Source organism: Gigantopelta aegis, chromosome 3 (genome assembly GCF_016097555.1).
Source record: "Gigantopelta aegis isolate Gae_Host chromosome 3, Gae_host_genome, whole genome shotgun sequence".
NCBI classification, from domain to species: Eukaryota; Metazoa; Mollusca; class Gastropoda; order Neomphalida; family Peltospiridae; genus Gigantopelta; species Gigantopelta aegis.
The window spans coordinates 12573413-12586814 of record NC_054701.1 but is presented as its reverse complement, the minus strand read 5'-3'; the positions used below and the strand labels follow the sequence as shown (position 1 = coordinate 12586814).

Genomic DNA, 13402 nt, shown 5'->3' with positions numbered 1-13402 from the left:
ACTTCACGTGCGTCAAAAACTGCAGCATGCATTAGCAGTAAATATTGTTAGCTACGTAACCTGTTTCGGTGGGTGATACGTTTACGTGGTATAACTTACAACAAACACTTTCCAACACAGATGTTTTCAGTGTTTTATCAAAATGTGTATGTTGTTTTATCAAAACGTGTATGTTGTTTAACCAAATATGCACTTATAATAATTTATAAAAAAATTTTTTAAATATTTTATGGCAAATTACAAAATGGAGCCCTCGAGAACAAAATTTAACAGACAACATTTTAGGAAAACGAATATAATAATTATGATGTCTTGCAATCATATTATAAGTTGAGCAAATAAATTGTTATAGTGGTAAAATTGTTTGTTTTAAAAATATAAGCTGCATTCTGGGTTTTAATAAATATATAAAGAGATATCCAGAAAGATTATTATGTTAAAACATATAAGGACCATATCTTTTCGGCAAGTATCTGTAAAGAGTGTTTTACCAGTAGACACCGTGACAATCATGACAACATGACAATCATGACAACCAGATACCAGTAGAGCTGAGAACAGACAGAAATAGTTTTTAAATTTTAGTTTTCTTTCAAATTACAGTCTTTGAAAATCATAGAAAAAAAGGTTATAAGAAATGTGCCATGTTTATTGGTGGGTAAAGTTCAATCTTGCTTTCTTTGCTCGTTTTAACTTTATTTTTACGAACATTTCTGTGAATATGATAGACATGTACATGTATTAACTTTCCGTATGCAAAAATCAAATTCGTGAAAAATATTCAAATGTAAGTACTGTGGCGCACAAACGACGCGTTACCACCGAAACAGAGCAACGGGCTATATGTGTATGCGATCGTGTGTGTTATTGTATTTGGTTTAAACCGTATTTTATTTCCATAAACTATATTAGTAAACAAGATTGGTTAATATTTTATTATATAGTTATTTGATTATTAATATACTTATTACTACTACTTATGTTATGCAATGCGTGTTTCACTAAAAAAAGTGGAAGGTTGGCGGGTTGGACTTTATATCTTGATATCCTTTTATCAACGACTCCCGGAAAGCCGGAATTAGTCGAGTATTGCCGAAAGAGAATCATCAAAACAAAAACATGGCAGGAAGTTTGTTGGTTTGTGGAGTTTGCATATCTGCATTCTGTTTGGCAGGGCTGAGTTTACTAATGGTCATTAATGATGCCCAGCCAGCACCATATATGGATGAGATTTTTCATATACCCCAAGCACAAGAATACTGTAGACGAAATTTTACATCGGTCAGTACAAAAACATATGCATTTGTTTTGAGTTCTAGTGACATGTGACTTAGTATTTTTTAAAGGAGCACATTACTTTTGTAAATCAATATCAAGTTTGCGTGTTTGATTATATTTTAATTGCATATATAACTCGTATTTATATATTATATGAGCCAGTTTTGCTCATAATCAAATAGAAAGAAAGAAGTGTTTTATTTAACGACGCACTCAACACATTTTATTTACGGTTATATGACGTCAGACATATGGTTAAGGACCACACAGATTTTGAGAGGAAACCCACTGTCGCCACTACATGGGCTACTCTTCCGATTGGCAGCAAGGGATCTTTTATTTGCGCTTCCCACAGGCAGGATAGCACAAACCATGGCCTTTGTTGAACCAGTTATGGACCACTGGTTGGTGCAAGTGGTTTACACCTACCCATTGAGCCTTGCGGAGCACTCACTCAGGGTTTGGTGATGATGATGATGATAACTAGTTTAACGTGCCCATATACCACTAGGGTTTCGAACACGCCCATCCCGAGTCCAACCTCCGATAAGATCGGTGGCCTGACTCGGGATGGAGAGGAGGGGGGGGGGGGGGGGGGGGGAAAATGGGCAGAGTTTTGAAAATAGCAATTAGTAAAAAAGTTAATAGAATAAAAAAAAAAAAAAAAAAAGGTTACAAGCCAAAAAATAAAAAGAATTGACTGCTCGGACGAATATTTACATAATTTGGAGCATTTTAGAAGGACAATCCAAAACTAAATAAGAGAAAGAAGAGAGGATTGGACTATTTAATAATATTTAAAAAAAAAAGTAATTTCGACATAAAATTTTGAACGCAGATCTAAAAGTTTAAAGTCTGATCAATATGTCCACGCGAGTGGCCTCGTTAAGGCCGTTTGGGTGCACAGCTTAAAGGGACGAGATGGGTTGCATCCCATCAAGAAAACCCCTAGATTGACAGTCGATAGACGAAGGTTTAGTGCTGTGCTGAAATACAGATCTTGAGAAGCCGGATCCGTCTGAACGAGAGAGAGAGTATCAGACTAGGGTATAGTTCAGTCGTCATGGGTTGGTATAGTGGTGCGGACGGGCCCGACTCCGGAGGATACGAGATGGTATCACTTATAAAGCAAGGTAAAGTCTAGAAAAAGAGTAGTAGGGGCCGACCCTGCTTCCTATTTCTTCTTAGAGTGGGGCGGTCAATCTTCCAGTGCTGCTAGGACAGGCTCGGACATGTAGAGACTAAACGCGAAGAACCGTGGCATTCTGCAGAATGGCCGTCATACGAGTCACGAAAAAACAAGTCAACATAGTCAGACGGAGTAATGACGTGGAGGCGAGGAATCTCGCTAAAAAAGAATCCAACCTGGTGGTGCAGACTGTCGAAACGAGAAGTGTTCCAGCGTTCAATCAGTTCCATTGGCCGTATACATCCCAGTAGTAAACTTCATTTCGCTGACAAAAACAACGAAATGAAGGACCCCCAAGTCGAGCACATGAAAGCACGTGCAGTGTGCACAAGCGAAACAAACACGTCTCACCTCGTGGAGCTCCAGACTGGGAATCTCAGGGTTTGGAGTCGGTATCTGGATTAAAAATCCCATGCCTTGACTGGGATCCGAACCCAGTACCTACCAGCCTGTAGACCGATGGCCTGCCACGACGCCACAGAGGCCGGTATAATCAAATAGAGACCAGATTATTAACTACTTTTTAAAGCAATTTATTTGGATGCTCCTTGTTTATGGCCTGGTCACAGCAGCCATACCATCCAATCAAATAAGGTCAATTGAAATTGATAGCTCTATGATGTCCAAGTTAACCTGAAACTGATTACTTAATCACACATAATATGGCAAGCACAGTAAATAAAGTTTACTTGGAAAAGACATTTAAATTTTGTTTGTAACTTTTTTTCTTTTTAAAGGACATATTTAACAAATGGAATACACCATTTGTGTCCATTAGATACCATTTATTTTACAACTCGTTTAAAAACATATTCAGCATGCTTTCAATCATTAAATAGATATTTTAAAACAACTTAACTTTTCCATCTAGGAGCCAGATGGCAGCTACTTGTATTTTTATATAGTATGTATAGTATAGTAGATAGTATGAAATATTTTAGTCAACAAATGAAAAAAAAATGCAATATAGGCACTCATGTATTATTTTTTATTTATTTAATATTAATTAATAATTATTTTTCAATTTACAAATTATGATAAATTTGAACTAACGCACAGCATCCAGTAACATCATCTACTATAGCCCAAATACTCTTGTCGTTCAGGAGTTAGACGGACATTTGGATGGTTATGATCGCTCTCTCAGTCAGAGATTACTCTATGGCGAAAACACTGAATGCCTGACTACCACATGGTAGACAAAGATTCCTGCTCTAATACAAAACAAATTCTAAATTTAAAGTTACATTGATCATTTACGAGTTCACCGATAACAAATATTTTACATAGTAACCCCTAATACACACACTATATGAAGAAACCTGAGAGCACCTCCTTTCAGTAATGCTCTGGTTAAACATGTAGGTGCAGACAGGTGTCTTCCTGTAGTGTGTGTATTAGTGGTGAATAAGTGAAGTATTTGTAAACTCAAAAATTATCAGTATTAATGTATTTGGTGTCAAACTTAGAATTTTTGTCATATTAGAGCGAGAATCTTTTTCTGCCGTGTGGTAGTCAGCCATTCCATATTTTCGCTATAGAATAACCTCTGACTGAGAGAGAGATCATAACCGTACAACTGACTATGAGATGTATTTGTCCAGTGGACTAAAGTAGTGTTCGAAATAGAATAAAAATGATTTTCATCAACTATTTCTTTCATATTAAACTGACAAGTAAATAGTTTGTAAATACCTATTTAATGATACTTTACCTAATTTAGCATTTACTTGTTGGGCTCTCATTGATGTACAAGGTGGTCTTTACTCTTGAAATTGAAATAAAGATGTCCGTAAACAGGAGTAGTGAACAATTCTGCTTCTATCTATTGCTGATTATTTGTAATGTTACTATGCTGGTGATTCTTTAAATATCTTATCTAGAATTACTGTTTCTATGTTTTTCAGTGGGATCCAATGATTACTACATTGCCTGGTCTCTACCTCATATCTGTGGGCATTCTCGAACCCATTGCTAAAGTCTTGCAGCTGACGACCATGGAATTATGCACTCCGCTTGTACTGCGCTCCATTAATCTGCTTTTTATGACTGGAAATGTCTGGTTACTGTCTCGGCTGATTACAGTGATGCACTTCTCCAAGAAGGTATGCAGGTCACAGGATTTCAAATTTCATGGGGAAAACATTTTTGGTTCCTTGCCTTGATGAGACCCCATCAGAAACTGTTTTTAAACAATAATTATAAATGTATATATTATTTTCTTTGAATAGTTGTACTCATACAATAATGATGGGAAACAAATTTTGGTTCCGTGATTTTACCGACACTGTACTGGAAAAAATTGTTTCCATGAAATCTGAAGGCCTGGTATAGTCAGTACAAATAGTTTATACCATGTTTGTAATTTGTACATGTTTTTCCAATAGACTGAAAAACATGGAAGGGCACTGAGCTTTGGAGGCAGGTAGGAATACACAATTATATGGTGCAGTACGATAGTTTGACACCTAGTAGCCGATGTATTTTTTGTGGTGGGGTGTTGTTAACCATCCATTCATTCATTCATTTATATGGTGCAGGATATTTTTAAAGCGATGGCTAGATTTGTTTTCAGTCAACACATTTCAACAATGTTACATATTCGATAACCATTAAACATTTTCATAATAGCTTATAGAACATATGCATATATATATATATATAAAACAGGGTGTTGACAGTGATAATAATGCTAAATAATAGTCTACTGATATCGGGTCCACATGAGGAAGATGAATTAACATTCAGTGTGTGTCAAATGACCTCACATGTGCCAGATCGACATGGCCAAATCATTTAATTTTTATGATTTGTAAGCCTCATATTGTTAGAATTTATTTTAATTATTATATTCAATCTGCAAAAGGTATGCAAATTTTTTGTGCCTCGACTGTTCCGACATAATTCATTCGTAACAATTGTAAATAATTTTGAGTGTATAAGTTCTTTTAATTAAGAATCAGTTCATTAAAATTTTTATATTTTACAACCTATTCACTGGTATGAACGTAATGCCTATTTGTATTAACATCAAGTGTTAATGATGGGTGTTGGTAAAACGCAGACGGGACTGGACCGCTCGACAAACAGAATTTTTTCTTTAAAAAAAAAAATTAAACAAAGTGTTCGTCCACTGTGCATAGTTGAAAAACATTTATTTTTTATCATGTAGCTACTTGCTTTGAAAATTGAAAATGACGAACCAAGCTTGTGTGGAAAGGTTATTTTCCCAAAATGCATGGATCTGAACACATTCAAAAACTACCAACCTTTCCAGTTTAAGTGTTAACAGTTAACTTTATGATAAAAGAAAGTTAAAATCATACTGAAAATGTATTACCAAGTTGTAGTGAATCATCAGAAAATTACATTACGTATGTTTTCATTTCCAATAAAGGCTATTTAAATTTTATTTTTGAAAATATTGAAAATCCTGCAGAAAAATTGTGTCTTTAATGGTGACATAATTTGTTTGATTTGCTGTACTGAAAATATTAGAATGACATCTCGTATTTACAAGGCATCCTTGTTTTCGGAAAAAATTGGAACATTTAGTGTATCTTTTTTTTGCGCTTACGTGAAAGCAAAAGTAGGATTAACACTTTTACTCATTATGTGGAATACAAAGTATACAGTAAAATAGATTTAAACCATACCACTCATAGTTCATAATTTTATTAATAATGAAGTTAATCTTTAAAGAAAGATATGAAGATCTGCAATTGACAGTCCTTTGTTGTATGGTTTACTTCTGGTGCATATTTGAACATAGACCTGAACTAAGTTAGGTTTCTGGATATCTGATTCAGACAGCTGATGTTTGTGTTCAGGACAGCATGCTTGAGCCTTAATAAGCATGAAAATAACTACATAAATAAATTAATTAATTAATTTTTAACTTAATATTTAAAAAACAAATTCAGTTCCTGAATTTAGTATATTTTATTACACTGTGTGACCGGCCTTATCTAACTTTTATCAATATGTTCCCAGAAACACAAAATATTTTAATAGACCTTTAATAGTTGTAAGCTGAAAACAAACAAAACATTCAAGGAAATATTAATTACATACTTTTGCTAACAAGTAGTAGTAGTCTCAAGAATAATAGTGTTTCAAGGATACAGTCTCGAATGTCATTGGTGTTACTTTTTTGTCATTGGTGTTACCAAGAATATTTTAACTATCGTTTCTCTAGAAACGTTATTTTTGAAATTTAAATTGTTTATAAAGGAAAGCATAGCTTCTACCTTTATGACTTTGATAAAATTTATTTTGAAGGACTCCATATTTTTAAATAGTTAAAACTGCCACAGTGTACAAGTTAAGTCACATATAGAATAGCTGTGTGGAAATGCAAAATTAGGCTACACCTTTGGATAGTTTTTAATGCTAAAGTTAATCCAAATATGTTATTAAGGACACCTAAATAACACATCCATGTGCTCTTGATCACTATAAACAACTTGGATTGCACTTCTGAATTATCCCACTTGTCCGGTAACACCAATGACATAATGAGCTTGTTCATAGAGTAACACGTGTCTACACGTGCAGGCCGAGTACAGTTCTGCGTGGCCAGATATCATTTTATGTTTCTTTGTTCATCTAGTTTTCAAAAGTTAACAATAAAACTTTAATCTTTTAATTCTTTTATCTTGAATTTTTATTTTGAAAAGTGATGCTTTCTGTAGAATGACCCAAATATATATATTTCATGCAGTAAACAAAATGTATGATGATGGATAACCTTGATATAAGTTATAAGTTGCCTGGGACAGACTATAGATATATGTACACGTGTTTTCTGTTTTTATTTCAGGAGAGTAGTACAGATGCCATCACAATTGCATTAACAGGCTTAACACTGGGAAGTTTTCCTGTTCTGTTCTTCTTCACTGGTCTCTACTATACAGACCCTGGGTCCGTGTTCTTCGTTCTGCTGATGTACTTCACCAGTGAGGACAGACACCACTTCCTGGCAGCCATTTACGGAGTCCTGGCCATCTTCTTCAGACAGACCAACATTGTGTGGCTAGTCATGGTAACAGGTATTGCCATTTCTGAATCTCTATATGACTGGATTCAGATTGAGAAGAAAGAACAGAGCAAAGAGAATGTTGATGATTGGACAGTAATATCTACATTCTTTGTATTGATTGGACGAACGTTGAAGCACAATCCAATGAAACTGTTTGACTTATTTTGGAAGATTTTGGTAAAAATTTGGAGTTATATTTTAGTTGGCTTAGGATTTGGTGTTTTTGTTTTTCTAAATGGTGGATTTGTTGTTGGAGACAGGTCTCAACATGCAGCGTGTTTAAATATTCCTCAGATTTTTTATTTTGTTTCCGTGGCAATGTTTTTTTCATGTATGCACATACTTAGACCACATCTTTTGATAAAATTTATAAAATTCTGTTTCAGTAATATTGTTATGGTGATTCTTTTTATCGGTTTGTCATATTTAGCCATTTCACATTTCACTTACATCCATGAGTATTTACTTGCAGACAATCGTCATTATCCATTTTATGTCTGGTCAAAAATTTATAAACGTTACGAAAATGCCAAATATGTATTGATACCTGTTTACTTGTTTGGATGTTGGAGTGTTTGGGATCTGTTGCGTCATAAAAATATTTTCTGGAAAGTTTCATTTTTAGTTTGTCTGCTTGCAGCAACAGTTCCACAGAAGTTATTAGAATTCAGGTATTTCATCATTCCGTACATCTTTTTCCGATTGAACATGAAACCGTCACCCATTATTTACCTGGTCATTGAATTTTTGTTGTATTTTGTGGTAAATGTAGCAACTGTTTATCTTTTTGTGAAAAAGCCGTTTGTGTGGAGTTCTGGGGAACTGCAGAGATTTATGTGGTGATAATAAACATGCTGATTTGTTATATGTTTTTAGTGTTTTCTTACATTGCAGAAGGAAAGAAGAGGAATGTTAGTTTAATCACACCCCAGCATTGTCTTTACCTTGACAAAGAATAAAACGTTTATTTTGTGTAGCGATACCACTACACATTGACATATTAATCATTGGCTACTGGATGTCAAACATTTGGCAACTACTTATAGTCTTGGAGAGAAAACCCACTACATTTATTCATTAGTAGCAAGTGATCTTTTATATAAACCATCCATTCGTGGTACACTGTCTGGAACGAGACCTTAACTAAGACAGCCGGAGAAGAACCCCACAGCCACCAAACTTACCAATTAATGGCATAGGTGTGTATACTTGTGCGCCCGCCCCCTAGTCTTTGGGTCCCATTCATTGGGGCATCTCCCCCCCCCCACCCCCCACCCCCGCACGGGCCTACTGTGTTCTATTATGTACAACACTTGCTATATACCGTATACGCAAATATGTTCGCGAATAAAATATACCGCGAAAATCGCGAACACGTTGTTAGCACCGCGAATTTAATTACGCGCAAACTTATTTCCAATTTGGTATATTATTATTTACCTTATAATATATAGTCTTATCTCTACACGCCCAACCCATATCAGAATCAAGCAGTCAGTGGTCCGCAAGGTCACGTGATTCTGTAAACCTGCCTGGTCACATGGATTTGATCAAATGACACACATTTGGGTGAAAGTCTGTTGTTACGTAATCTCAGTTTTGTTTGTTTTCTTTGTAACCTTAAATGGAATTTTGTGAGTATCACCAATAATGAAAAGTTATTACTTATAATATTTGCCTTTTTTCAATGTTCTGTTTAGCATGTGCGTGTTCCATCGATAACATGACAAGTCTTATCAGACATACATACAACATTGACGTCTCACTGGCTATCCAGAGATCGGGCCCGAGACAGACATGCTCGAAACTCTAGTGGTATATGAGCATGTAAATAAATATTGGTAATAGTAATGGTATCGCTGACTGCATAGTGAACATGTCCAAGTATGTGTGAAATCGTCATTGAAAACAGTTTGGCAAATGAAATACGGGTAATTTTTCTTTTATTATCGGGGGACACAGTCGCGAAAATGTAAAATGAAAGCTTGATCGCGAATTATTTTAGCCGCGAAAATATTTGCGTATACGGTACCTTGATTTACTTCGTCTTCATAGATTAGTTAATATCTAGAGCGCTCGCCCGAGGTGCTTGGGTCGGAGGATCGAACCTCATCGCTAGACCCATTCTCTGACACACACCCCCGACCGCCCTTTCCACGCTAACCATTTTCACTACTGTCGGACGCCGAGGTAGGTGCCGTGGGAAAATGCATAACTCATGATGTCCCCCACTCGACCGAAATGCACGTTTTATCATACTCTGTATACATGGCCATATGCCATTGTGCGAATTGGCACACTATCCCACAGACTGGGCCTATTATACATGCCACGGTTTTTGACATACCAGTCGTGGGCGCTGGTTGAGATGACCGGTACCCTTAAACAACCCGGTGGTAATACTTTTATTTATTATGGGTTTTTTTTTTTGTGTGTGGTTGTTTTTTGTCCTTGTTTGTTTGTTTATTTGTGTTTGTTGTCCACTGGGGACAGTCGATCCTACGATTCATAGTGCATCTGGCGAGTGTTCTAGATAGCACTGAGCTACATCCACCCTCTAGTGAAATATGAACAAATTAAAGTGTGTTTGGTTTAAGAGCACATTGATTTATCAATCATCGGCTATTGGATGTCAAACATTTAGTAATTTTCACGAATAGTATACCCGCTACATTTTTCATTAGTAGCAAGGGATTTGTTTTATATGCACTATCCCAGACAGGATAACGCACACCACGACCTTAGATATACCAGTCGTGATGCACGTGCTGGAATGAGAAAAAGCACAATGGGCCCACTGTCAGGAATCGATCCTAGACCGACCGCCCATCAGGCGAGCCTTTACCAGTGGGCTAAATGAGAAACAAGTTAAGTATATACTAAAAAAAAGAAAGTATTTTATTTCCATAAATAAATTATTTTGTAGACGAACACCGGGTTAGTACGGTTGACGAGTCAACACGAGGATTTCACAAATCATTTGCAGTATTCTTGTATCACTTCGGTACTCTTTACTCCAGTCTTCAACTCCGGCTCAAACCTGCAAACAAACCACAAATTTATTAACGTATGGAAGCGACCACAGGCTTAATCGTGGTAATTTTGTCGACAAGTGGGGTACATAGGCCTACAGTGAGAAATTGGGAGTACACTGAAATACGTAGTACCGAGAAAATGAATATCTGCAAAATGAGCTTCTGTTGGCACAGGTAATGTTACTCTTCATATAGGCCTACCCACAAATTATCATATTTCAGTTATCGTTCTCTGGAAATAAGTAGGCCAACCAAACTGTAAAACACATACCCCCCCAAAAAAAGGAGAGAGATCTTAATAATGTCACAGTGCTACAATTTCAACTTTATAGCAATACAGTTTATATATGTATTTTTAATAACATTAATTAGAATTAGTTAATTGGTAATCTGCCGTGGTCTCTACTTACATAAGCGTACGAGGCGTGGGGGGGGGGGGGGGGGGGGGAGGCAAGCGGGTCACCGCCATCCCAGTGCTGGAGCAAATCCTCAAATTCGGGCAAAAATGGTGCGGTACAGTAATTCGAGCAAAATATGCAGAGGCCTTTTTACCATGTATTTTCATCATTCTACCCGCAAAGTTAGTTGTAATTCATTTTAAAATGCGTATTGATTCGTTTGCAACCCTATATATATATAGCTGTTTGGTAGTAATGCTAATTTATAAGAAAAAACGTTGTTATCCATAATATTCGGGCAGTTTTGTTTAATTCGGTAAAAAACCAGCCCTCCCCCACCCCTACAAAAATTGAAGCACATACGCCTATTTCTACTTAGCAACCTGCCAACCAGGGCAACGTGTATAAGGTAGATATGCACTTAGGTGATCTTAGGGCTAAGGTCGTTTCGTGGAACGGGGACCAGGTCAGTTAGTATCAAGCACTAATTAAACATGTTACGAGCAACCAAAGACACAATGTAGTTTAATTGTTGTCACGTGTCTAGCAGGCGTCTTAATTTAGTGTAATTTAGGTAAATATCTATGGAAAGTTAAAAAAATGTGAAGCATATTTTATTGTTACTTAGAGACAAAGTCGAATTACACTTATTCTATTATATTCTCCTTTGATTGATTGTAATAATGCTATGTTTATATTGTTATTCTTATTTTACACCTTTCATTCGTCTTTCAACATGTTATTTGTAATTACAACTGATGAGCAGTTACTGCTCAAAGTTTGAATAAAGAATTGAAGAAAAGTGCCTGTGGGAAAACGGTCCCTGATGCGCGGTCGGTCATGGATCATCCCCCTCGAACGGTGAACCCATTGGGGTATTTCTCGTTCCAGCCTCTGCACCACGACTGGTATATCAAAAGCCGCCGTGTGTGCTACCCTGTCTGTGAGATGGTGCATATAAAAGATCCCTTGCTACTAATAGAAACATGTAGCTATTTTCCTCTCTACGACGATGTAAAAATTTACAAACTTTTGATAATAAACCAATGTACTCTAATACAAACAAATTTTCGACTACAATTCTGAATAAAAAAGCTATGTATAAATGGAACAACTGTTGTCGATATCATAGGCCTACCACTTCACAACAAGATATTCCAGGGATGCCTCAACTATTAACACTGCAGCGAAGGAGAGCAACAGGCGTGGTGCCATCTCTTGCCATGCATATCCGCGTTTCCACTTGACAGATTCCAGCCACGACTGTACCAGCTGACTCAGTACAAACAGGAGCCGTGTACGTCCACGTGGTTGTGGTGGGGCTTGGCTCTCTGCACGTCTGTGATGTCGTGATTGAGACCGGCGACGTTGTTGACGTCCATGCCGCCGTTGTGGGGACAGAACCCGCGATCTTCCACGTTGCCCTTCTCGAGACTGGATCCGTGAACTTCCACGTTGACCTTCTAGAGATTGGACAAGTGCCTTTCCTTCTCGAGAATGGTCGCGTGCACTTCCTCGTTGCTCTGGTGGAGATTCTTCTCGAGGACGTCCATGCTGCTGTGATGTAGACTGGCTCCGTGCACGTCGACGCCGACGTGTTGCAGATTTCACCCGTACACGGCCACGCTGACGTGGTGCCGATGGGAGATCCATGCACATCCATGTCGCAAGAGCATTGGGAGGTGCTCTGAACTACCATCACCAGATTAATGGCACATTATACAGATACAGAACTGACATGACATCATGTCAAAGGAAGACCGTTACGGCACAATTTACCTCCGCACGCTACATCTACGTAATAGGTCCATGACTGTGACGTCATCGGCTATCTGACGATGAGTTATAACCAATGCCTGGAACCAACACCGCATGCTGTCGTAGCGGCAAACTTTAGGCCCACAAGTGTTGAAGTTCGTAAAAGTCCATGTTGACCATATTTCGTATAATATAGTAGCGCATGTCTTTCAATTCATAACATTTACATTGTACGGCGAATTGCAGTTGTATACAGGAAATTCCAGTACCAGTTATTTTTACTATCTCGAATATGTTTAAATTGTTTACTCTTGATTAACTGTATAGCATATCTGTTTGCTAAAATTCTTAAATTTAGGACTGCAATAATATTGCTTAGTTATCAGCCATATGTTATATTATAATTTTAACACATTTATTAACTGGATTAGTCGTGGTATCATTAATATTAAAGATATGCAGCAAGATGTGTCACTACGAAGTACCAATATCCGGTGTCAGCCACAGACTGATAAGGCGAGTCAGCAGTAGGATGGTGAAGAATTAAAATTTGTCTTGTTTAACAACACCACTAAAGCACATTGAGTAATTAATCATCGGCTACCTGATGCCCGACATTGGGTAATTCTGAAAGTCCTTTCATTTTCCCATTTGCAGCAAGCGATCTTTTGCATGCTTTCCCTCATATAGTCGTGGGGCACAA

At 37.1% G+C, this 13402-nt stretch overlaps 2 protein-coding genes across 2 annotated transcripts; one reads left to right on the top strand and one right to left on the bottom strand.

Moving 5' to 3' along the window:
- The first annotated feature begins 1108 nt into the window (after positions 1-1108).
- Positions 1109-8371, top strand: LOC121369480 (putative Dol-P-Glc:Glc(2)Man(9)GlcNAc(2)-PP-Dol alpha-1,2-glucosyltransferase). The gene is made up of 3 exons (XM_041494585.1): positions 1109-1281; positions 4375-4572; positions 7290-8371. Exons 1-3 carry the CDS (start codon positions 1120-1122, stop codon positions 8349-8351), a joined length of 1422 nt encoding a protein of 473 aa, XP_041350519.1. The 5' UTR covers positions 1109-1119; the 3' UTR covers positions 8352-8371.
- A 2017-nt stretch (positions 8372-10388) lies between these two features.
- On the bottom strand, positions 10389-12746 carry LOC121369479 (serine/arginine repetitive matrix protein 2-like). The gene is made up of 2 exons (XM_041494584.1): positions 12080-12746; positions 10389-10548 (listed from the first exon to the last, which is right to left on the bottom strand). Exons 1-2 carry the CDS (start codon positions 12598-12600, stop codon positions 10485-10487), a joined length of 585 nt encoding a protein of 194 aa, XP_041350518.1. The 5' UTR covers positions 12601-12746; the 3' UTR covers positions 10389-10484.
- Positions 12747-13402: the final 656 nt, after the last annotated feature.

Excerpts from the sequence above, each read along its gene's own strand:
- LOC121369480 (XM_041494585.1), top strand. The coding sequence starts at position 1,120 with ATGGCAGGAAGTTTGTTGGTTTGTGGAGTTTGCATATCTGCATTCTGT. Across the intron at positions 1,282-4,374 it reads GTAGACGAAATTTTACATCG|TGGGATCCAATGATTACTAC; the intron begins GTCAGTACAAAA and ends TATGTTTTTCAG. Across the intron at positions 4,573-7,289 it reads TGATGCACTTCTCCAAGAAG|GAGAGTAGTACAGATGCCAT; the intron begins GTATGCAGGTCA and ends TTTTTATTTCAG.
- LOC121369479 (XM_041494584.1), bottom strand. The coding sequence starts at position 12,600 with ATGTGCATGGATCTCCCATCGGCACCACGTCAGCGTGGCCGTGTACGG. Across the intron at positions 10,549-12,079 it reads GAATATCTTGTTGTGAAGTG|GTTTGAGCCGGAGTTGAAGA; the intron begins GTAGGCCTATGA and ends GTTTGTTTGCAG.